The 23852-nt window shown below is 39.4% G+C and overlaps 4 protein-coding genes across 5 annotated transcripts; all 4 read left to right on the top strand.

Annotated features, from left to right (window-relative positions):
- The first annotated feature begins 704 nt into the window (after nt 1-704).
- Nucleotides 705-3463, top strand: LOC116730423 (nuclear factor 7, brain-like). Its single transcript, XM_032579664.1, has one exon. The coding sequence runs from the start codon at nt 813-815 to the stop codon at nt 2232-2234; it is 1422 nt and encodes a 473-aa protein (XP_032435555.1). The 5' UTR covers nt 705-812; the 3' UTR covers nt 2235-3463.
- A 455-nt stretch (nt 3464-3918) lies between these two features.
- LOC116730448 (nuclear factor 7, brain-like) lies at nt 3919-5941 on the top strand. Its single transcript, XM_032579698.1, has 2 exons — nt 3919-4305; nt 4570-5941. The coding sequence occupies exons 1-2, from the start codon at nt 4125-4127 to the stop codon at nt 5817-5819; spliced, it is 1431 nt and encodes a 476-aa protein (XP_032435589.1). The 5' UTR covers nt 3919-4124; the 3' UTR covers nt 5820-5941.
- A 4951-nt stretch (nt 5942-10892) lies between these two features.
- Nucleotides 10893-23348, top strand: LOC116730421 (nuclear factor 7, brain-like). 2 transcript variants are annotated; one of them, XM_032579661.1, is made up of 2 exons: nt 10893-11247; nt 20460-23348. In XM_032579661.1, the coding sequence occupies exons 1-2, from the start codon at nt 10981-10983 to the stop codon at nt 21618-21620; spliced, it is 1428 nt and encodes a 475-aa protein (XP_032435552.1). In that variant the 5' UTR covers nt 10893-10980; the 3' UTR covers nt 21621-23348. The 2 variants fall into 2 exon arrangements, with proteins under 2 accessions (XP_032435552.1, XP_032435553.1); XM_032579662.1 differs by lacking the exon at nt 10893-11247 and having other exon boundaries at nt 20193-23348.
- On the top strand, nt 14479-16737 carry LOC116730416 (nuclear factor 7, brain-like). The gene has a single exon (XM_032579658.1). It carries the CDS (start codon nt 14479-14481, stop codon nt 15985-15987), a length of 1509 nt encoding a protein of 502 aa, XP_032435549.1. The 3' UTR covers nt 15988-16737.
- Nucleotides 23349-23852: the final 504 nt, after the last annotated feature.

Raw genomic sequence — 23852 nt, 5'->3', positions numbered from 1 at the left:
TACGTTACCTACTGTACTTTATGATATGATGAAGATCCGTTTTTCTTTTTGAGTGTTGCAAACATGATATATACTGCTCAAAAAAATAAAGGGAACACTTTAAGTGTTAAACACCTGTTTAAGTGTTCCCTTTATTTTTTTGAGCAGTGTATATTGCGTTGCTTATTTACCTTGGTGAAAAGATAAATATACTAAGTATGTTAAAGTTTAGTATACTTGAGCATACTTTAAGTCAGACTAATCATGATTATACTTCATGTTTGCTTAGGGTTAGTTAATTTAAAGTGTGCTATTTTGGAACAACTAATTTTGTGCTTAGTGTGTTTTAATAGTATTTAAATTGTAAAGCACAATTTAAAGTGTACTAAGTGTACTTTCACGTACATTTTTGGAACAACTAAAATTATACTTACTCTACCTTAAGTATGTTGCTTTTTATATAAAATAAACATGCTTGGTATATTTTGAGTGTACTATGTTTGTGATTGAATTACATTAAAAATATATTTAGAATGTATTTTAAAAAATCAGAAGTTTGCTTATTAAAATATGAAGCAGTTGTTCATTAATGTTCGAAGAAATTTTATTGCATTAAATGAGAAGCTCAAAATTCACCTGGAAGTGTTACACAACAACCTCTCAGCCTGGAAACACGTAACTGAGAGGAAAGTGAAAGTATGTTTTACACAAAGGGACTGAGCTGAGACGCCATTACAGCTTCGGAGATTTGACTTGAAACACAAAGGATTAATCAAGGAGAAAGAAGAAACTTTAACTTGGTGAGTTCTGGAACTGAGAGGTTTCTGTAAAAAATGGCAGAAAATACTGCAGTTTTTGAAAGTTACCTGAGCTGCCATATTTGTTCAGAGACTTTCAGAGATCCTGTGTCTCTGAGCTGCAACCACAGCTTCTGTTCAAACTGCCTGCAGGAATTCTGGGAACAAACTGGAAACAAGAACTGTCCCATCTGTAAAAAAAGATCTTCCAAGGACTTCTCAGGTGTTAATTTCACTCTGAAGGAACTGGCTGATTCTTTTGCTGGAAGACAAAAAATGGGGCTATCAGAGACAGAACAAGGAGAAAAGCATCTGGTCTGCAGGAAACATCAAGAAGACACTAAACTGTACTGTGAAGACGAGCAGAGAGCTGTGTGTCCTGTCTGTGAGTTTTCTCTCCACCAGAGTCACAAAGTGGTTCCTATAGAACAAGCAGTCAGTGAGCTGAAGGAGCAGCTGAAATCTGACTTAAAGTCTCTGCAGGACAAGAGGAACAAACACAAACAAGTGGAGAAAACATACGATGATGTGATTCAACACTCCAAGAAGCAGGTGTTGTCCACAGAGAGACAGATCAAAGCAGAGTTCAACAAGCTCCACCAGTTCCTGAGAGAGGAAGAGGAGTCCAGACTAGCAGCTCTGAGGGAGGAAGAGGAGCAGAAGAGGAAGACTATCATGAGAGAGATGAAGAGGATTGAGGATCAGATCTCCTCTCTGTCAGACAGCATCTCTGCTGTTGAAGAAGAGCTGCAGAAAGACAACGTGTCGTTCCTCAGCAGTTATGAAGCCACTCAGAGCAGAGCCAGAGGTCAGAGGTCACTGCCAGATCCACAGCTGGTCTCAGGAGCTCTGATAGATGTGGCCAAACACCTGGGCAACCTGTCCTTCAGAGTCTGGGAGAAGATGAAGGACGAGGTCCACTTCAGTCCCGTCATTCTGGACCCAAACACTGCTAATGGATGGATCCGTCTGTCTGATGATCTGATCAGGTTGAGACATGGAGACTCAGATCAGCAGCTTCCTGATAATCCAGAGAGAAATACTAAATACTCCACTGTTTTTGGTTCTGAGCGCTTCAGCTCAGGGAAACACAGCTGGGATGTGGAGGTGGGAGATCATCCTCAGTGGATTGTGGGTTTGGTTAAAGAGTCTGTTGACAGGAAGGGGGAAAGATCTCCTACAGCAAATTTTGGAATTTGGTGTTTATCGTGTCGTGATGGAAAATACAGTAATGGTGATGGTAAGACACTTAAAGAAAAGCAGAATCTCCAGAGGATCAGAGTCCAGCTGGACTATGACATGGGGGACGTGTCCTTCTACAACCTTGAAGACAAGACTCACATTTATACATTTAGAGACACTTTCACTGAGAATCTCTTCCCATTTTTCAGTGTTGGAAAAACTGCTGATGCCAAAACTTCTGATCTCAAAATCTGCCAAAGGGAAATTTGTTTGTAATGTTCTGTGTTGTGTAATGATAACCTTGACCCAAAGCAAGTTATTAGTCCTATGAAATCAGTAACAAAATAATTATTTTATGAATGTTTCACTTAAGTGTCTTTTTTATTTTGGTAATGAATGTAAAACATTAATCATAAATATTTTGAAGCTCATAACAGAGTTTGGGGTTAAAAGTAATCATTATATTTTTTGAGGTTTTCACTTTAGCAGGAAATCTGTGAAAATATTCAGGTTCAGTTTTCTCTGTGACTTATTGTTGCTCATTGATATTTGTTTTCTATTAAGAAATGTAAATCTTATTTCTATAATCTTCAAACTCCTGCTGGAAATTGTCTCTGTTGATTTATTTTACAAGTTTCTTTATTAATTATACACATTTATCTATTTTCTTTGACTGTTGAAGAAAAACTGTAGTTGACTGACCTTCAAATTAAAGTCTGTAAATTAGTCCAGTTATTTATGCTGATTGGATTCTTTTGATCACATTCTTTTTGTTTTCTGAAACATTTATCAAAACCAGTTTATGTTCAGCAGCAGAAAAGTAATAAATACAGAGTTTTTGTTGTAACACAACCACGGCTAGGCTAATAATCACTGATGGTCAGGGACCAGTGGTCAACCAGTGGTTCTGTTGCCTTCCTGTTCCCTTGAAAATAAGCTCTCACTAAAGAAGAAAAGAATATAAAGCTGATAAGAAAGAGAAAGGACCAGTACATTCCTCTCAGCACTATGGGGAACTAAGTGGAGAGAGTAAAAACCTTGGATTAATGAGGATCTCGCCTTGTGCCACAAAACATACTTTAACACCAGGAAGGCTCAACAGAGACTTTTCCTCTTAAGGAACCATCTGAAGAAATTCAGGCTGTCATCCAAACTCCTCACAAACTTCCACCTTTCTACAGTGGAGAACATCCTGGCAAACACTGTCACAGTGGTTTGGGAACAATATTATTCAGGATAAGAAAGCTCTCCAGTGTGACATTAAAACTGTACAACTTATCTGTGGAGCTTCTCTTCCTTCACTGCAGGATATTCATAATAACTGGGTCACAAAGAGAGCAGGAGACATCAGAAACCAAACTCATCCACAGTGCTTGTTGTTCTCACATCACGGAAGTGTGAAAGACAGGACTAAAGATTAAAAAACAGTTTTTATACCCAGGCTATCTGACGTTTAAACTAAAATAATCTGATATGTGACTCTGATTTCAGTTTGACTTGGAACAATGCACCAAGTTCATGATATCAAAAGCAACAACTAAAAATTTATATCAATTTATATCATTGATCTAATAACATTCTTAGAAAATTACCAGACAAATCTAAACTTAGTCAATATTCATTTTTCTCTGGTGTTTCAAAAAGAGCATCTTACTCTAATTACAGGAAAGCTATAGAAACACTTGATTATCACATTATTTAATGTATGCACAAATAAGCACCTCCTGGCTTGTTAATTGGTGTAAATGAATATTAATATTTATGCAAATATTTTTAATTCAGGCAGATATTGGTACATATATTAATAACTGTCTTGTCTTCATTAGTTCTTTCAATAAAGGTTTGGGGAAAAAATTGTTAACCGTCACGCAGTTGAAGACGGATTCCTGACATTGGTATTTAACTCCAGCCACTATTTATAACTACATGAGCAGCAGCAGCAGCAGGAGCTTTCCTGCTAACTTATGGCCAATCACAAGTTAGCAAGGAACTGCAGAACCAATCGATGAGCTTGTCTGAAAGAAACATTAGATGTTATAAACTGAGCTGAGACGCCATTGCTGGGTGTTAGATCTCTGTTGAAAAACTAACAGCTATTTGGAGGGTTTTAACAAGAAGCAGCTGAAACATTTGGTGAGTCTTGCTGTCGAAATAATTTGATACAACATGACTGAGAGACTTCTGGAAAGTTTCCTGAGCTGCCATGTTTGCTCAGAGACTTTCAGAGATCCTGTGTCTCTGAGCTGCAACCACAGCTTCTGTTCAAGCTGCCTGCAGAAATTCTGGAAACAAATTGGAAACAAGAACTGTCCCATATGTAAAAGAAGATCTTCCAAGGACTTCCCAAGTGTTCATTTCACTCTGAAGGAACTGGCTGATTCTTTTGCTGGAAGACAAAAAATGGGGCTATCAGAGACAGAACAAGAAGAAAAGCATCTGGTCTGCAGGAAACATCAAGAAGACACTAAACTGTACTGTGAAGATGAGCAGAGAGCTGTGTGTCCTGTCTGTGAGTTTTCTCTCCACCAGAGTCACAAAGTGGTTCCTAGAGAAATCTGGGAAAAAAGTGGAAACAAGAACTGTCCCATCTGTAAAAGAAGATCTTCAAAAGGGGAACCGTCCATCAACTTCTCCCTGAAAGAACTCGCTGATTCGTTTTCTGAGAAGCTGAAAGGAGCTTCAACTGAGAGGGGAAAAGAGAAGAAGAAAGAGAAGAAGATGGTGTGTGAGAAACACTCCGAGGTTCCTTACTGGTACTGTAAAGACGAGCAGAGAGCTGTGAGTCCTGTCTGTGAGTTTTCTCTCCACCAGAGTCTCAAAGTGGTTCCTATAGAACAAGCAGTCAGTGAGCTGAAGGAGCAGCTGAAATCTGACTTAAAGTCTCTGCAGGACAAGAGAAACAAACACAAACAAGTGGAGAAAACATACGATGATGTGATTCAACACTCCAAGAAGCAGGTGTTGTCCACAGAGAGACAGATCAGAGCAGAGTTCAACAAGCTCCACCAGTTCCTGAGAGAGGAAGAGGAGTCCAGACTGGCAGCTCTGAGGGAGGAAGAGGAGCAGAAGAAGAAGACTATCATGAGAGAGATAAAGAGGATTGAGGATCAGATCTCCTCTCTGTCAGACAGCATCTTTGCTGTTAAAGAAGAGCTGCAGAAAGACAACGTGTCCCTCAGAAGTTATGAAGCCACCCAGAGCAGAGCCAGAGGTCAGAGGTCACTGCCAGATCCACAGCTGGTATCAGGAGCTCTGATAGATGTGACCAAACACCTGGGCAACCTGTCCTTCAGAGTCTGGGAGAAGATGAAGGTCAAGGTGAAGTTCAGTCCCGTCGTTCTGGACCCAAACACTGCTAGTGGATGGATCCGTCTGTCTGATGATCTGACCAGGTTTAGACATGGAGACACATGGCTGCAGCTTCCTGATAATCCAGAGAGAAACATTAAATATAACAATGTTTTTGGTTCTCAGGGTTTCAGCTCAGGGAAACACAGCTGGGATGTGGAGGTGGGAGATCATCCTGAGTGGATTGTGGGTTTGGTTAAAGAGTCTGTTGACAGGAAGGGACAGAGATCTCCTACACCAAAATATGGAATCTGGTGTTTATGCCATCATGATGGAAAATATGATACTGGTGATGGTGAGACTTTCAGAGTGAAGAAAAGTCTCCAGAGGATCAGAGTCCAGCTGGACTATGACATGGGGGACGTGTCCTTCTACGACTCTGAAGACATGATTCACATCTACAGTCACAGAGACACTTTCACTGAGAAACTCTTCCCATTTTTCAGTGTTGGAAGATTTGCTTATTCTAAAACATCTGATCTCAAAATCTGTCGAACCAAGATTCCTTTTTGAAATTTCAAAAGTTTTTGTTTGCAGTCAGACCAACTTTCTATATTATATGCTTAATTAAAATATTTAATAATTGGCATGTGTTTTATTTAAAATTAACAATAGAAACAGTTTTACTTCCTGAAAAGAGTTTTTACATGTCTTTTATCTTTATTTTTAGTGAGAACATGTCTGCTGATAAAGAAACATTGAAATCAAAGTTTATTATTTGCGGTATGAAAAAGTTCTGTCTTCAGATTATGTCTATAAATGTTCTGAAGTTGTTATTTATCTGCAGATGAAGCTCATAAAGTTTTGCAGAAAGGATTTCCTGTAAAGGGTTTTGTGAAGCAAAACGTTCAGCTTTCATGTCCCCACAGCACCACCTGCTGGAGACAAATACACACAGCAGAGATAAATCACATTTACTGATACTGCAGCCTCAAAGTTTCAGTATATTTAATAAAACAGATATGGTTCTGTGAGTTTTTCTCAGTCTCTTTGGTGCATTTCTTAGAACAGAATTGAAATTCTCAAAACTACTTACTCGATCTTAAGTCATTGTGTCACTTGTGCAGATCCCAAAATGCAGTTTCTGATTTCCTTGAGCAATTTTCAAATGCTTTGGTTCACAATATAGGTAGTTATGTACAATTCTCAGCTTTTTCCTACCTTTGTAATTTCTTATCATGTTGACCAAAATGTATTACACTGATCTCTGTATTATACTGAACTCTGAATAGTTTCAACATCCAGAACATTTAAGCATAAATTAATTGCATGACATGTAAACCATGCAAAATGCTTGAAGACGTTGTCATAATAAGTCAAGGAAATGTACATACATTGCCACTAGACATTTTTCTGAATCTGTCCTGTACTGATAATTTGCTCCCAGGGGAATTCTGAGTTTCTATCATTAGACCAATTAATCATCAACCAGTTTTTTAGCTCAAAAGTGCATCTCATAAAAAAAATCAACTGCCAGAGAAAAGAAGCCAGAAAATTTATGATCACCAGCATCAGCTGACATCTGCAGAGGTTGTTGTATATTGAGGTTTTTATCACAGTATTAAAATTTTTATCTGTGTGTGATTTGTTATATACAGCTGTATTTAACAGGTGTAAAGTACAGAAAATGGAGACCAAGTTTACCAGAACTTGGCCCAGATCATACAATTTACTAATACTGTTATAAAAACCTCAATATACCACCTCCTGTTATTTTTAGTGAGAAAATGTTTGCTAATATCCAATGTAAATTGATTTCCTTTGAGAAATATTGTGAAGAACAAGAGAAACAAAATGTTCGGCTTTAATGTCCTCACAGCACCACCTGCTGGAGACAAATGGACTCAGCAGATAAAAATCACATCTATTGAAAACAAATCACTGATGCTAAAAACTTCACTGCATTTAATAAAACAGATGTCGTTCAGTGACAATAGAGGAAGATTTGTTAAGTATAAGCAGACCTGGAAAATGTCCTACTGATGGAGTACAATCACAAAACAATCAGAGGAAAGATAAACAAATAACAACTAAAATAATTGATCAACATCATCTGATCAATGTTGAATAAGATACTTTAAAACCACTCGGATTTAAAGTATCTTAAATTCAAGGATTCTGATTTTATGCTTCAATTAAAACTATGTTTTTTAAAACATTTACTTAAGTGAATAATTTATTTTCAGGCAAATTACCTGTTGTTTTTCTCATAAATATATTTTTATGTTTATTTTGGGATGTTAAAGTAGATTACATTGTGGGAGAGTAAAAATTAATGGCATGTTGAACTTCACTTGAAAACTAAATTAAAAATAGCCTCTCTTTTATTGCAAGTTCAGAAGTAGCTTCATGTTTAGCTGTGAAAGATGTTCCTACAGCACCACCTGCTGGAAATGAACGCAATAGCAGATTTTTTTCATTTAACACGTGACTTACAGACTATAGAAACTGAAAGTAATTTCAGACTCATCTGTGAGACACTGGGTACTATATCTCAGTGTTGTATAGTAACGAAGTAGAAATACTTCACTACTTTACTTAAGTATATTTTGGAGTACTTCATACTTTCCTCGAGTATGAAAATTTTTGATGACTTTCACTTTTACTTCACTATATTTCCGAACTTAATTGCGTACTTTTACTCCGATACATTTTCAATGTGTGGTTTAGTTACTCGTTACAAAAAAGCCATCCATCCATCCATCCATCCATCCATCTTCTTCCGCTTATCCGAGGTCGGGTCGCGGGGGTAGCAGCTTCAGAAGGGAGGCCCAGACTTCCCTCTCCCCAGCCACTTCTTCTAGCTCCTCCGGGGGAATCCCGAGGCGTTCCCAGGCCAGCCGAGAGACATAGTCCCTCCAGCGTGTCCTGGGTCTTCCCCGGGGCCTCCTCCCGGTGGGACGTGCCCGGAACACCTCACCAGGGAGGCGTCTAGGAGGCATCCTGACCAGATGCCCGAGCCACCTCAACTGGCTCCTCTCGATGTGAAGGAGCAGCGGCTCTACTCTGAGTCCCTCCCGGATGACTGAGCTTCTCACCCTATCTCTAAGGGAGAGCCCAGCCACCCTACGGAGAAAACCCATTTCGGCCGCTTGTATCCGCGATCTCGTTCTTTCGGTCATGACCCAAAGCTCATGACCATAGATGAGGGTGGGAACGTAGATCGACCGGTAAATCGAGAGCTTCGCTTTTTGGCTCAGCTCTCTCTTCACCACGACGGACCGGTACAGCGCCCGCTTGACAGCAGACGCTGCGCCAATCCGCCTGTCGATCTCCCGCTCCCTTCTTCCCCCATTCGTGAACAAGATCCCGAGATACTTAAACTCCTCCACTTGGGGCAGGACACCCCCCCTGACCCGGAGAAGGCACTCTACCCTTTTCCGGCTCAAGACCATGGCCTCGGATTTGGAGGCACTGATCCTCATCCCGGCCGCGTCACACTCGGCTGCGAACCGCTCCAGCGAGAGCTGCAGATCACGATCTGATGAAGCCAAAAGGACCACATCGTCTGCAAAAAGCAGAGATGAGATCCTAAGGCCACCAAATCGGATCCCCTCAACACCTTGGCTGCGCCTAGAAATTCTGTCCATGAAAGTGATGAACAGAATCGGTGACAAAGGGCAGCCCTGGCGGAGTCCAACTCTCACCGGAAACGAGCCCGACTTACTGCCGGCAATGCGGACCAGACTCTGACACCGGTCATACAGGGACCTGACAGCCCGTATCAAAGGGCCCGGTACCCCATACTCCCGGAGAACCCCCCACAGGGCTCCCCGAGGGACACGGTCGAACGCCTTCTCCAGGTCCACAAAACACATGTAGACTGGTTGGGCGAACTCCCATGCACCCTCCAGGACCCTGCCGAGGGTGTAGAGCTGGTCCAGCGTTCCACGACCAGGACGAAAACCACACTGCTCTTCCTGAATCCGAGGTTCGACTATCCGACGGACCCTCCTCTCCAGGACCCCTGAATAGACCTTGCCAGGGAGGCTTAAGAGTGTGACCCCTCTATAATTGGAGCACACCCTCCGGTCCCCCTTTATGAACAGGGGGACCACCACCCCAGTCTGCCAATCCAGGGGAACTGCCCCCGATGTCCATGCGACATTGCAGAGTCGCGTCAACCAACACAACCCTACAACATCCAGAGCCTTAAGAAACTCCGGGCGGATCTCATCCACCCCCGGGGCCCTGCCACCGAGGAGCTTTTTAACCACCTCGGCGACCTCGTCCCCAGAGATTGGAGAGCCTAACCCAGAGTCCCCAGGCTCCGCTTCCTCAGTGGAAGGCATGTTGGTGGGATTGAGGAGGTCTTCGAAGTACTCTGCCCACCGGCCCACAACGTCCCGAGTAGAGGTCAGCAGCACACCATCCCCACTATAAACAGTGTTGGTGCTGCACCGCTTCCCCCCCCTGAGACGCCGGATGGTGGACCAGAATCGCCTCGAAGCCGTACGGAAGTCTTTCTCCATGGCCTCTCCAAACTCCTCCCACGCCCGGGTTTTTGCCTCAGCAACCGCCCGAGCCGCATGCCGCTTCGCCCGCCGGTACCCATCAGCTGCTTCCGGAGTCCCACAGGCCAAAAAGGCCCGATAGGACTCCTTCTTCAGCCTGACGGCATCCCTCACCGAAGGTGTCCACCAGCGGGTTCGAGGGTTGCCGCCGCGACAGGCACCGACAACCTTGCGGCCACAGCTCCGATCGGCCGCCTCGACAATGGAGGCACGGAAAAACAAAAAAGCGAGAGAGAGAAACAAAGTGTTTTGACCCCACCTACTGATTAGCAAGTAGCAAGTAGGCTACCGAACAAAGTCCGTAGCCTGCTTGCCTGGGCTTGTTCATCACCTCCAATAGGATACACCTGTTTCGCTTCTCCCATTGTTGGGGGAATTAGAAATCAGACCACCTTACAGCGGGTGGAAGGGAGGGACGAACAGAGAAGAGTGCTGCCCTCACTGACGCGGCTCAGGGATTACGTGACACGCAGCGCCGTGCCCTATAATGCACTGTAAGCTATGTAATGTGTTTGAGGCAGTTGACCAAAATCCCGGACAATTTTTAAATTCCCCCCGGACATCTTTTTAGGTCTGAACAGTAGGACATGTCCGGGAAAAAGAGGACGTCTGGTCACCCTAGTTCAATGGGGGACAGAAGCCATAGCGATAGCAATTTAGACTAAATTTAACGAATATAGGAAAGGCATGCAAGTTCAAAACCACAAACCATTAACATGTGCTACTCTTTAAAACTGGAACAATTTATTAGCAGGTTTCATTGTGCCTGCACTTGGTTGGGTACATTATTTTAAGTTTATTTGACAAGTTTACCAAAATATAAGAAATGTCATTCAAACTTGCCTTGTTTTACTTTTTACTTGTACTTTTCATTACATTACTTGAGTACATCCATTTTTACAGTAATTTCCATACTTAAGTACAAGAAGTTTCAGATACTTTAAGACTTTTACTCAAGTAACATTTCAGTCAGTGACTTCGACTTTTACCAAAGTCGTATTTTGGAGAGGTACTTGTACTTTTACTTGACTCTGAGATTTCAGTACTTTATACAACACTGCTATATCTCAGCTGAAGTTCTAACAAATACTTAGGAGATTTTGTCAAAGAAACTACTGAAACGTTTGGTGAGTGTTGCGGTGGAAATACTTGGACACAAAATGGCAGAAAGAGCTCTTTTTGATCGTTTCCTGAGCTGCCATATTTGTTCAGAGACTTTCAGAGATCCTGTGTCTCTAAGCTGCAACCACAGCTTCTGTTCAAGCTGCCTGCAGGAATTCTGGGAACAAACTGGAAACAAGAACTGTCCCATCTGTAAACGATCTTCAAAGGAGAATCCGTCCATCAACTTCTCCCTGAAAGAACTCGCTGATTCGTTTACTGAGAAGCTGAAAGGAGCTTCAACTGAGAGGGGAAAAGAGAAGAAGGTGGTGTGTGAGAAACACTCCGAGGTTCCTTACTGGTACTGTGAAGATGAGAAGAGAGCTGTGTGTCCTGTCTGTGAGTTTTCTCTCCACCAGAGTCACAAAGTGGTTCCTATAGAACAAGCAGTCAGTGAGCTGAAGGAGCAGCTGAAATCTGACTTAAAGTCTCTGCAGGACAAGAGGAACAAACACAAACAAGTGGAGAAAACATACAATGATGTGATTCAACACTCCAAGAAGCAGGTGTTGTCCACAGAGAGACAGATCAGAGCAGAGTTCAACAAGCTCCACCAGTTCCTGAGAGAGGAAGAGGAGTCCAGACTGGCAGCTCTGAGGGAGGAAGAGGAGCAGAAGAGGAAGACTATCATGAGAGAGATGAAGAGGATTGAGGAGCAGATCTCCTCTCTGTCAGACAGCATCTCTGCTGTTGAAGAAGAGCTGCAGAAAGACAACGTGTCGTTCCTCAGAAGTTATGAAGCCACCCAGAGCAGAGCCAGAGGTCAGAGGTCACTGCCAGATCCACAGCTGGTCTCAGGAGCTCTGATAGATGTGGCCAAACACCTGGGCAACTTGTCCTTCAGAGTCTGGGAGAAGATGATGGACATGGTCCACTTTAGTCCCATCATTCTGGACCCAAACACTGCTAATGGATGGATCCATCTGTCTGATGATCTGACTAATGTGAGACGTGGAGACAAAGAGCAGCAGCTTCCTGATAATCCAGAGAGAAACACTAAATACTGGAATGTTTTTGGTTCTGAGGGCTTCAGCTCAGGGAAACACAGCTGGGATGTGGAGGTGGGAGATCATCCTCGCTGGGCTGTTGGTTTGGCTAAAGAGTCTGTTGACAGGAAGAGAGAATTACATGCTTCACCAATACGTGGAATCTGGTGTTTACTGCATCGTGATGGAAAATACACTAATGGAGTTGGTAAGAGTCTCAGAGTGAAGAAAAGTCTCCACAGGATCAGAGTCCAGCTGGACTATGACATGGGGAAAGTTTCCTTCTACGACTCTGAAGACATGACTCTCATCTACATTCACAGAGACACTTTCACTGAGAAACTCTTCCCTTATTTTAATGTTTCCCCAGCAGGTATTGCCAAAACTTCTGATCTCAAAATTTGTCAAGCTACATTTCTTTTTAAAATAAAGTTCAAAGTTTAAAATTACTCTGATCAATGAAATTGTGGGACCTTGGAAAATTCGAGCCTGTATAATTCATGGTTACAGTATTAAACCATCAACTTCCACACAATGTTCAAAAAATGTTTTATTTGAGCCCAACTTTCTTTTTAAATAGTTCATTAACATCTTTAATAATTTTCAAGGTTTTCAAACTTCAGCAAAAAATTATATAAAGCATTGTTATATTATTCAAACTGCGTCAAATATTTCATCATCATCAGTCTTTTTTCTAATCAATTTAACAAGGCTGATTATTTCTGTCTGAATGTATATTTTTAGTGTTAAGTTCAGAAAGAACTCAAACTCAATTGAGTTTTCATGTCAATCTTCTTTTTAATTATTGTACAGATTCAATTTTTTCTGTCTGCTGACTGACATCAGAATATTTTAATGTTACGTTTTTGTACGTTTTGTAATATACAAATAAACTTCACTTGATATGATAATTTGTTTTCTAATCTAATTCGTTTTTCTCAGTCACTTTGGTGCATTTCTTAGAACACACTTGAAATTCTCAAAACTACTTGCTCAGACTTTAAATCATTGTGCAGATAAAATAAAGCATTTTTTTATTTGCAACTTGAACTTAGAGCAAGTTGCAAATGTTTTGGTCCGTATTGCAAGTAATTATGTACAACTCTCAGTTTTTTCCTACTTTTATAATTGCTTATATCATGCTGACCAAAATGTATTATGTGATTAAAATGTCTCAACATCCACAACATTTAAGCAAAATTCATTCAAAATGCTTGAAGTATTTGTCATAACAGGTGAAGCATAGTTCTATACATTTCCATTAGACTTTTTTCTGAATCTGTCCTGAACTGATAAATTGATCCCAGGTGACTCCTGAGTTTCTTCAAAGTAGGTAAATGTGGGAAGCATTAGATCAACCGATGTTTAAACAGTTCAAAGGTCTCATAAAAAAATCAATACATCTGCTAAATCAAATCAATCAAGGTGAAGGAAGACAGCAATCGCCCAGTCCAGATACTAAATTAGTGAAGTTGGAGGATTTTATCTCCAATGTTCTCTTGTCCTTAATCGTTCTCCGCTGTCATTTCTCAGTGATAACGATAAAATTTCTTATCTTGTAGTTTTATTATCTGACAAGGCTTTAAAATGGGCAGAAGCCCGAATTCAAACCCACCTGCACTTTGGCTGTAACTTTCAAGAGTTTATTCACACATAAGCAATTAGAACAATTTATTTTCCAGTCAGAACAATGATTGTAGAAATTATTTCTCTGGTTTGAACCAAAGGTCAGAAGCATCAATGTTCAGCTGTGAAAGATGTCCTCACAGCGCCATCTGCTGGAGGAAAATACTCACAGCAAATAAATCTCATTTTGGCAACATTTATTGAACACATCACTGATATTGCAAATTCAAAGCTTCACTGTAATAAACAAAACTGATGAAAGTCAGTAAGACCTCTTATTGACAACCAGACAGATATCAGACTGAGGAAGTTTTACCAATAACAATAAAACAAAAACTTCAATGATGGCTTTTCCCTGAAAGCATTGAACTTTATCACGTTTTAAGGTGTCATCATCTTTTAGTGTATTTATTCTTTTGGTGAATAAAAAAAGTCAGGACTCTGTTTTAGTATGTAGAAAACTTTATCAACAACATATTTTACAGCTCGCATATTAACTGACTCCCTGGAAAATCATTTTGAGGAAACCACAGAACATAAAAAATGTCCAGCAATTTTATGCTGGATATTCACTAGCAGACTGAAATGCAAAGTTCTGTGTTTATTGTTTCTATTCTTCTTGAGTTATAGCCTTAAAACAGAAGTTTGCTTCTTAAAATGTGAAGCAGTTGACCACTTAATGTTCAAAGACATTTTACTGCACTGAAAGAGAAGTACAAAATTCACCTGGAAGTGTTACATGTCAGACTGGAAATACATCACTGAAAGGAAAATGAAAGCATTTTTAACAAAGAGGAACTGAACTGACATGCTATAACGGGTTCGGACGTTTGAGTCTAAACAAAAAGGTTCAATCAAAGAAAAAGAAGAAACTTTCTGTAGAAAATGGCAGAAAATACTGAAAGTTTCCTGAGCTGCCATCTTTGTTCAGACACTTTCAGAGATCCTGTGTCTCTGAGCTGCAACCACAGCTTCTGTTCAAACTGCCTGCATGAATTCTGGGAACAAACTGGAAACAAGAACTGTCCCATCTGTAAAAGAAGAACTTCAAAGGATTTTCCAATAAGCTTCAATCTGCAGGAACCATTTGATCAAAGTTCAAAGGAGACAAATTTCCTACAGATAAATCTCACCTTAAAGGAACAGGCTGATTCTCTTACTGCAAGACAGAAATCTGGATCATTAGAGACAGAAAAAGGAGAAAAGCAGCAGTTGATGGTCTGCAGGAAACATCAAGAAGACCCTAAGCTGTTCTGTAAAGACGAGCAGAGAGCTGTGTGTCCTGTCTGTGAGTTTTCTCTCCACCAGAGACACAAAGTGGTTCCTATAGAACAAGCAGTCAGTGAGCTGAAGGAGCAGCTGAAATCTGACTTAAAGTCTCTGCAGGACAAGAGGAACAAACACGAACAAGTGGAGGAAACATACAATGATGTGATTCAACACTCCAAGAAGCAGGTGTTGTCCACAGAGAGACAGATCAGAGCAGAGTTCAAAAAGCTCCACCAGTTCCTGAGAGAGGAAGAGGAGTCCAGACTGGCAGCTCTGAGGGAGGAAGAGGAGCAGAAGAAGAAGACTATCATGAGAGAGATGAAGAGGATTGAGGATCAGATCTCCTCTCTGTCAGACAGCATCTCTGCTGTTGAAGAAGAGCTGCAGAAAGACAACATGTCGTTCCTCAGAAGTTATGAAGCCACTCAGAGCAGAGCCAGAGGTCAGAGGTCACTGCCAGATCCACAGCTGGTCTCAGGAGCTCTGATAGATGTGGCCAAACACCTGGGCAACCTGTCCTTCAGAGTCTGGGAGAAGATGAAGGACGAGGTCCACTTCAGTCCTGTCATTCTGGACCCAAACACTGCAAGTGGACGACTCCATCTGTCTGATGATCTGACCAGTGTGAGACGTGGAAACACATGGCTGCAGCTTCCTGATAATCCAGAGAGAAACATTAAGCACTGCAGTGTTCTTGGTTCTGAGGGCTTCAGCTCAGGGAAACACAGCTGGGATGTGGAGGTGGGAGATTATCCTGGCTGGGATGTTGGTTTGGCTAAAGAATCTGTTGACAGGAAGGCACAGATACGTACTTCACCAAAATATGGAATCTGGTGTTTACTGCAACGTGGTGGAAAATACACTAATTGTGATGGTAAAACTCTCACAGTGAAGAAAAGTCTCCAGAGAATCAGAGTCCAGCTGGACTATGACATGGGGGACGTGTCCTTCTACGACTCTGAAGACATGACTCTCATCTGCACTCACAGAGACACTTTCACTGAGAAACTCTTCCCTTATTTTAATGTTGGAAGATTTGCTGATTCCAAAACATCTGATGTCAAAATTTGTCAAACCAAAATTTCCTTTTTGAATTCTGAATGTTTTTATTTGCAGTCAGAATAACTTTCTTAATTAAATCATTATGTAGTACGTTCAACCAATCTATGTGAGGAAACTAAAATGGAGGTGCTTGGGTTAAATCGGTGTGTGGCACCAATGAACCCAGAGAAACATTTGAATTTTAGTCAAAATGATTCAGCCTTGCTTTATTAAACTAAAGTGACAGAAAACCTATTATTTAGTCACCACTGTTACTTTATAGCAGAATCACTAAAGAACATATACCTCTTAACATAAGGCAGAACAAATAAAATATTATTGCCACCTTTTTTCCCCAAACCAGGGTACAACAAGAAATGTCCACTTACAGCAATACAAAGTCCTAACCAAATGTAACCCAATCAGTTTGTTACTCGCGACCTCCAGGAGAGTGGGGAAAAAAACCGTTGCAGGCCTGTTAGGAAAACTAGGAGTTGAAATCCCAGAGGAAAACATTGAGAGCGTTGCAATTCACTCGTCCTCTTCTCCTGACTTCCATTGAACGCAGCAGAACAAGTGGGGTTGAAGCCGCTTGCTCACTTAGCTCAACTCAAAGATCGTCATGACTACTTGCGTCTGTCTTCTCTCATCCTGTCCCTCTCGCGTCGACCAAGCGCCTCCAACTTCTCCCGTGCTTTTGTCCAGTTTTCTCTCGCTCGAGTCTCAGTGACCAATCACATGGCAAAGCCAAATGCATCTTACACTTAATACTTCTTTCAATTGCAATATTTACATAGAATAATGTTCTTAGTTGATTTACAAATAATACAGTTTTAATTACTAAGTAAGCAAATTACTTAACAGCTACATTTACCGTTTATATTATTTAAATATTAAAGGAAAATACTAGTGTATCTCCTTGAATATGGAATCCAAAGCTGTCACCAATGTTATTTATTAATAAACAAATGTTTACTTTTAATATATCTGGATCTTGTCTTGAACTATGTAAGATTTCTATTAACCTTAACATACAGTCATTACAGTAACCTCAGTTTAACACTGGGCTACAATTATTTAACATATCCAATTATGTGTATGTTCTTTTTATTTACTAATAGAAATAGATCATTTAAAAATAAAGCAAATAAATATTTTATATATTCTTAAAAGGTCTGTTGCTACTTATATTTACCACCACTGGATATTTCTTCATATTCTGACAATTTTGAACAAGAATGATTATTTTTAGTTTGTTTCTTAAAACTTGTACTGTTTCCCTGGTTCATACAGTACAAAGCTTAACCTTATGAATGCTGTTCTTCCATGGACAATAGACTGTTGTTCTGACAGTAAAAAAGGAGTCAGATATGTTTAAAAACCTATCCCTGTTTTCTTAAATATAATGTGATATTAATGCCATGTTGTAATTTTTAAGCTTGTGTACACACATTTTTGGAAATATGTTTAACGTAAGATAATTTTGAACTACATAATACCCATCGTCTGCCAATAGAAATGTGTATTTAACACCAGTGAAGAAACTTTCAGTGATGTAGACCGATCAGACCATGAATCAACATTGATTCTTTAGCTTTCATTACACATAAAATCCACATAAATGTGCATGCAGATCCTCAATCAGATGATGATTGAATCAACATGGATATAAAACAATTAATTTATGAATATTTCACTTAAGTATCTTTTTTTGTTTTGCTAATGAATGTAAAATAATAATCATAAATACTTTGAAGTGAAGCTCATAACAGAGTTTGGGGTTAAAAATAATCTTTTTCTTTTAGGTTTTCACTTCAGCAGGAAATCTGTGAAAATATTCAGGTTCAGTTTTCTCTCTGACTTATTGTTGCTCATTGATATTTGTTTTCTACTAAGAAATGTAAATCTTATTTCTATAATCTTCAAACTCCTGCAGGAAATTGTCTCTGTTGATTTATTTTACAAGTTTCTTTATTAATTATACACATTTATCTATTTTCTTTGACTGCTGAAGAAAAACTGTAGTTGACTGACCTTCAAATTAAAGTCTGTAAATTAGTCCAGTTATTTATGCTGATTGGATTCTTTTGATCACATTTTTTTTGTTTTCTGAAACATTTATCAAAACCAGTTTATGTTCAGCAGCAGAAAAGTAATAAATACAGAGTTTTTGTTGTAACACAACCACAGCCAGGCTAATAATCACTGATGGTCAGGGACCAGTGGTCAACCAGTGGTTCTGTTGCCTTCCTGTTCCCTGTTCCTGTTCCGCTCTCACTAAAGAAGAAAAGAATATAAAGCTGATAAGAAAGAGAAAGGACCAGCGCTGTGGGGAACTAAGTGGAGAGAGTAAAAACCTTGGATTAGTGAGGATCTCGTCTTGTGCCACAAAACATGCTTTAACACCAGGAAGGCTCAACAGAGACTTTTCCTCTTAAGGAACCATCTGAAGAAATTCAGGCTGTCATCCAAACTCCTCACAAACTTCCACCTTTCTACAGTGGAGAGCATCCTGGCAAACACTGTCACAGTGGTTTGGGAACAATATTATTCAGGATAAGAAAGCTCTCCAGTGTGACATTAAAACTGTACAACTTATCTGTGGAGCTTCTCTTCCTTCACTGCAGGATATTCATAATAACTGGGTCACAAAGAGAGCAGGAGACATCAGAAACCAAACTCATCCACAGTGCTTGTTGTTCTCACATCACGGAAGTGTGAAAGACAGGACTAAAGATTAAAAAACAGTTTTTATACCCAGGCTATCTGACGTTTAAACTCAATGTGATTTAAACTTTTTGTAGTTTTAATGAATGTGACTTTTTTTAAATAGTGTTGAAGGGTGAAGTATAAATTTCATTGCCCAGTTGTTTTCGGATCATATGACAATAGTTTAATTTTTTTTATATAAAAAAGATTATTTTATAAATGTTTTGACTTCCGTGTTTCTTTTTTAATTGTAGAAAATTTCTATATTGGTATGACTATTTTCTGGAGAAAAAATATTTCACTTGATTCTTTGGGAACTTCATGGTCCCTGAAAATATATCAGTAATAAAATTGAACCATCCCAGCCCCCACAAGTAGACCAAACACTATTCTACAAGGTTTCTAGAACATCCAGGTTTTCTACAGTGATTATGAGAAGTGGCACATAAACCAAACAAACTTATATTCATTAGAAACAAGTGTTTGCCTCCTTCCTGAGTTTCTGTGTTTTTGCATAATTTTCACACTGCAGTGCTTCAGAACATCAAATCAACTCAAAAATTAGTCAAAAATAACATAAGTAAACACAAAATAATGTTTATCATTAAGGCGTAAAAAAACCAGCCAAACCCACATGGTCTTGAGTGAAAAAGTGATTTCCCCTTAAACCTAATAACTGGTTGGGTCACTCTAGGAGCAACAACGGCAACAAAATGTTCATAGTCAATAACTAAGAGTCTTTTCCAGCTGTGAAGGAATTTGGGTCCATTGTTGTAATTTATACACACTACAGGGGTTTCCATCCTTTTTAAAGTCATGCCACAGCATCTCAACAGGATTCAGTTCAGAATCCGGTTTCAGGACTTTGATTAGGCCACTCCAAAGTCTTCACTGCAAAAACACAAAAGTTTTAGTGTAAAAACTAGACTAAAAAGTCTAGTACACTTGTACTAAGACAAGTGTAATAATTTGTCTTAGTACACTTGAACTGAGAAAAAATTAACTCATAAATAATTTTTCAGCAAGAAAAGTGAGCTTGTTTTAAGTTAAAAATTCCTTAATTATAGTGAAGCTGTACCAGTTCCATTGGCAGATAATTTCACTTATACCTCAGGAAAATGTCTTATCAGTGAAATAATTTTCCAATGAAATAAGTACTTTTAAAATCATTATTAAGGAATGATTGTCTTTAAACAAGCTCTTATATCTTACTGAAAAGTTACTTGTAAATTAGTTTTCTCTAATAAAGTACTAGAAACTAGACAAAACTACTTGGTAAGATTCTGTGTTTTTGTAGTGTTCATTTAGTTTTTCTTCAGCCATTCAGAGCTGGACTTGCTGGTATGTTTTGGATTATTGTCTCCACCTGCTGGAGACAAACTCCCAGAGCAGACAGTTTGACTTACATCACTGACAGGTTAAAGTACAATTTACAATGTCAGACGTTATTGAACTATGTTGAGTCGCCATTATAGGGTGTGAGATCTCTGCCGAAAAATCGACAAATATTTGGAAGACTTTTTAAAAAGAAGCTGCTGAAACTTTTGGTGAGTTGTGCTGTTGTAATAATTCAATACCAAATGGCAGAACAAGTTATTTTTGAAAGTTTCCTGAGTTGCCATGTGTGTTCAGAGACTTTCGGAGATCCTGTGTCTCTAAGCTGCAACCATAGCTTCTGTTCAAGCTGCCTGAAGAAATTCTGGGAACAAACTGGAAACAAGAACTGTCCCATCTGTAAACAATTGTCAAAGGAGGATCCGTCCATTGATTTCTCCCTCAAAGAACTCACTGATTCGTTTGCGGAGAAACAGAAGGAAGCTTCAACTGAGATGGATAAAAAGAAGAAGAAAGAGAAGGAGGTGGTGTGTGGGAAACACTCCGAGGTTCCTTACTGGTTCTGTGAAGACGAGCAGAGAGCTGTGTGTCCTGTCTGTGAGTTTTCTCTCCACCAGAGTCACAAAGTGGTTCCTATAGAACAAGCAGTCAGTGAGCTGAAGGAGCAGCTGAAATCTGACTTAAAGTCTCTGCAGGACAAGAGGAACAAACACAAACAAGTGGAGAAAACATACGATGATGTGATTCAACACTCCAAGAAGCAGGTGTTGTCCACAGAGAGACAGATCAGAGCAGAGTTCAACAAGCTCCACCAGTTCCTGAGAGAGGAAGAGGAGTCCAGACTGGCAGCTCTGGGGGAGGAAGAGGAGCAGAAGAGGAAGACTAACATGAGAGAGATGAAGAGGATTGAGGAGCAGATCTCCTCTCTGTCAGACAGCATCTCTGCTGTTGAAGAAGAGCTGCAGAAAGACAACGTGTCGTTCCTCAGCAGTTATGAAGCCACTCAGAGCAGAGTCAGAGGTCAGAGGTCACTGCCAGATCCACAGCTGGTCTCAGGAGCTCTGATAGATGTGGCCAAACACCTGGGCAACCTGTCCTTCAGAGTCTGGGAGAAGATGAAGGACGAGGTCCACTTCAGTCCCGTCATTCTGGACCCAAACACTGCTAATGGATGGATCCATCTGTCTGAGGATCTGACCAGTGTGAGACGTGGAGACACAGAGCAGCAGCTTCCTGATAATCCAGAGAGAAACACCAAGCACTGCAATGTTTTTGGTTCTGAGGGTTTCAAGTCAGGGAAACACAGCTGGGATGTGGAGGTGACAGATTATCCTCACTGGACTGTTGGATTGGTTAAAGAGTCTGTTGACAGGAAGGGAGAGTTCAAGGATGCTGTTACATATGGAATCTGGTGTTTATCTTATTTTGAAGGAAAATACAGTAATGGTGGTAAGATTCTCAGAGTGAATAAGAGTCTCCAAAGGATCAGAATCCATCTGGACTATGACAGGGGGGACGTTTCCTTTTACGACTCTGAAGACTCGACTCTCATCTACACTCACAGAGTCACTTTCACTGAGAAACTCTTCCCGTACTTTAATGTTGGAAAAGCTGCTGATACCAAAATGTGTGACGTCAAAATTTGTCAGATTAGAATTTTGGTTGAAGTCTAAACTTGTATTTTTCAGTTCTCTGAAGTACTTTGCCTTTTCATGTTATTATTTGCAGTCAGACCAACTTTCCATTTTAAATCCTTGATAAACAAGCTGGAACCCCAAACTGCATCTGTCTGACGATCCGACCAGAGTGAGATGTGAAGACTTTTACCTGCAGCTTCCTGAAAATCCAGAGAGAAACACTAACTACCCGACTGTTTTTGGTTCTGAAGGCTTCCGCTCAGGGAAACACATCTGGGATGTGGAGGTGGGAGATCATCCTGAGTGGATCGTCGGTTTGGTTAAAGAGTCTGTTGACAGGAAGGACTACTATGGTTCTTCACCCAAATATAGTGTGTGGAGTCTGTTGCCTGGCAGTGGGAAGTACGCCAACAGCGAAGGTGAGGTTGTCTCACATAAGAAAGATTTTTAGAAGATCAGAGTCCTTCTACGACCCTAAAGACATGACTCTGATCTTCTCCTATAGATCACCTTCACTGAGAAACTTTTACCCTACTTCAGCATCACACATTTTGGAAATTCTGAACCCACTAACGTTAAAATCAGCCAATTGAACGCCGCTTCAGTAAAATAAATGTTGTAGAAGGAAAAATGCAGAAAACAGCAAAAAGTACAAGGAAAAACAGGCAAATAATTGGTTTTTTATATGATTTATCTGATGCACCCTGATTCACTTTAGTTATGCTAAATGTTGGATTTTATGTGTGGAGTTTGTCATAGAATTAGTGTTTGGTTTTTCTTATGGTAAATTTTCTCTTGTCTATGCTCAATTTAATCATACTGTTTCAAGCTTTCACTGAATTCAGTCCCAGAGGTGCCAAATGTAAAGAAAAATAAATTTAGTTTATAAACTTTTAGTTGACTTGTCAAATCTAATTTTAATAAACACCTTGTCCATCTCTTTCTATTATTATTTTACATAAATCAGTTTAGACATCTATTTCAGGTTTTAAAAGATAACACGGAATAGCTCAAACAGTTGCTCTTTCTAAATCCCAGCATGTGATTGGTTAACCTTGACAGGAAGTCCAGTGAAGACAAAATTATTTTGACTTGATCACTTTAAGCAACAGCAGCTGATCTTAAAATGAAATAAAACCTATTATTAATATAATGAATGCATTTATTGATATATTTATGTAATTGTACATTTAATACCCTATGTAAGAATTTATTATAACTTTAAAACAAATATTGACACAAAGCAATGATTTAAACACAACTTTTTATTTAATTGTGGCACTTTTGTACCTCCGTACTTTGGTTTTGCATCTCTTCATTACTTGTAAATTATTTTTATAGTGTATATTTAAACTAGTAATCAGGTTGTAATGTGATTGTGATCCATTAAAAAATTTATGGAGGTACTGTAAAGCATTTACTGTTAGTACAAATACAATGTTAAATTCTGTGAAAATTATTTATTTAAAAAAAAAAAGATCCTAAAGCAAGTCTAAGTCTGTTTAAACAGGAACACATTTACAAGAAGTAAAATCTGTGATGCTAATAAATGAAATGAATCATTTCAACTTTGGATGTTTTTTTTCTGAACTCTGGTATACCTTTTAGGATAAAACTGAAGTATTTGTTTAAATTCTAACTGATTTGTTGTTTTGTGCTTTTACTCCGTTTTTAATTTGTATTTTAAACATTTTAAGATCTTGTATTTTTATATAACCAAAATCACAATGAGGAGATACAATAAAAATTATTTTCAATTATAAATGCTGAATAATGTGTTTTTTTCCTAATTATTAACAATTGACATATTTTCTTCACTTATAACAAGATATTTTTTTCTTGTTTTAAAAATCTGCCATCTCTGCTGTTTTAGTTAATTTCAGTTCCAGAAATTTCCCCATCACTCAAATGAATTAAGTATTAATTTTTTCCTGTTTTTTAATTGGTGTTGAAGTTGTCTCAGTTTTTAGCCAAATTATATAAAACAAAACAAGAAGCTGAAGGAAATAGTCAAAATACAAACACTGATGAAACACTCCAGAACCGACACTGAATGGACTTTACAACTTCTGCTGAATGATTCATTCCTTTCCTGGCTCGTGTTTTTTTTCCCCTGTAAATCTTGTTTTCTTTAGCTGTGAATGCTTCCCCAAGGTTCGGCTGGCTGCTTGTCTGATTACACATTCACCTTACAAAAGACACCTGTGTGCCTGTCATGCTTTTCTTTTTTACTTATTACTCTCAGTTTAGTTATGTGGACTGCAAAGA

This window comes from Xiphophorus hellerii, chromosome 12 (assembly GCF_003331165.1).
Source record: "Xiphophorus hellerii strain 12219 chromosome 12, Xiphophorus_hellerii-4.1, whole genome shotgun sequence".
NCBI classification, from domain to species: Eukaryota; Metazoa; Chordata; class Actinopteri; order Cyprinodontiformes; family Poeciliidae; genus Xiphophorus; species Xiphophorus hellerii.
The sequence above is the reverse complement of the archived record's forward strand: the minus strand, read 5'-3'. Positions and strand labels throughout refer to the sequence as shown.

What these genes read in the sequence shown, in the direction of transcription:
- LOC116730423 (XM_032579664.1), top strand. Translation starts at nt 813, where the DNA reads ATGGCAGAAAATACTGCAGTTTTTGAAAGTTACCTGAGCTGCCATATT.
- LOC116730448 (XM_032579698.1), top strand. Translation starts at nt 4,125, where the DNA reads ATGACTGAGAGACTTCTGGAAAGTTTCCTGAGCTGCCATGTTTGCTCA. An exon ending in ATCTTCCAAGGACTTCCCAA is followed by an intron (nt 4,306 to 4,569) that starts GTGTTCATTTCA and finishes GATCTTCAAAAG; the next exon opens with GGGAACCGTCCATCAACTTC.
- LOC116730421 (XM_032579661.1), top strand. Translation starts at nt 10,981, where the DNA reads ATGGCAGAAAGAGCTCTTTTTGATCGTTTCCTGAGCTGCCATATTTGT. An exon ending in AGAGGGGAAAAGAGAAGAAG is followed by an intron (nt 11,248 to 20,459) that starts GTGGTGTGTGAG and finishes AAAAAGAAGAAG; the next exon opens with AAAGAGAAGGAGGTGGTGTG.
- LOC116730416 (XM_032579658.1), top strand. Translation starts at nt 14,479, where the DNA reads ATGGCAGAAAATACTGAAAGTTTCCTGAGCTGCCATCTTTGTTCAGAC.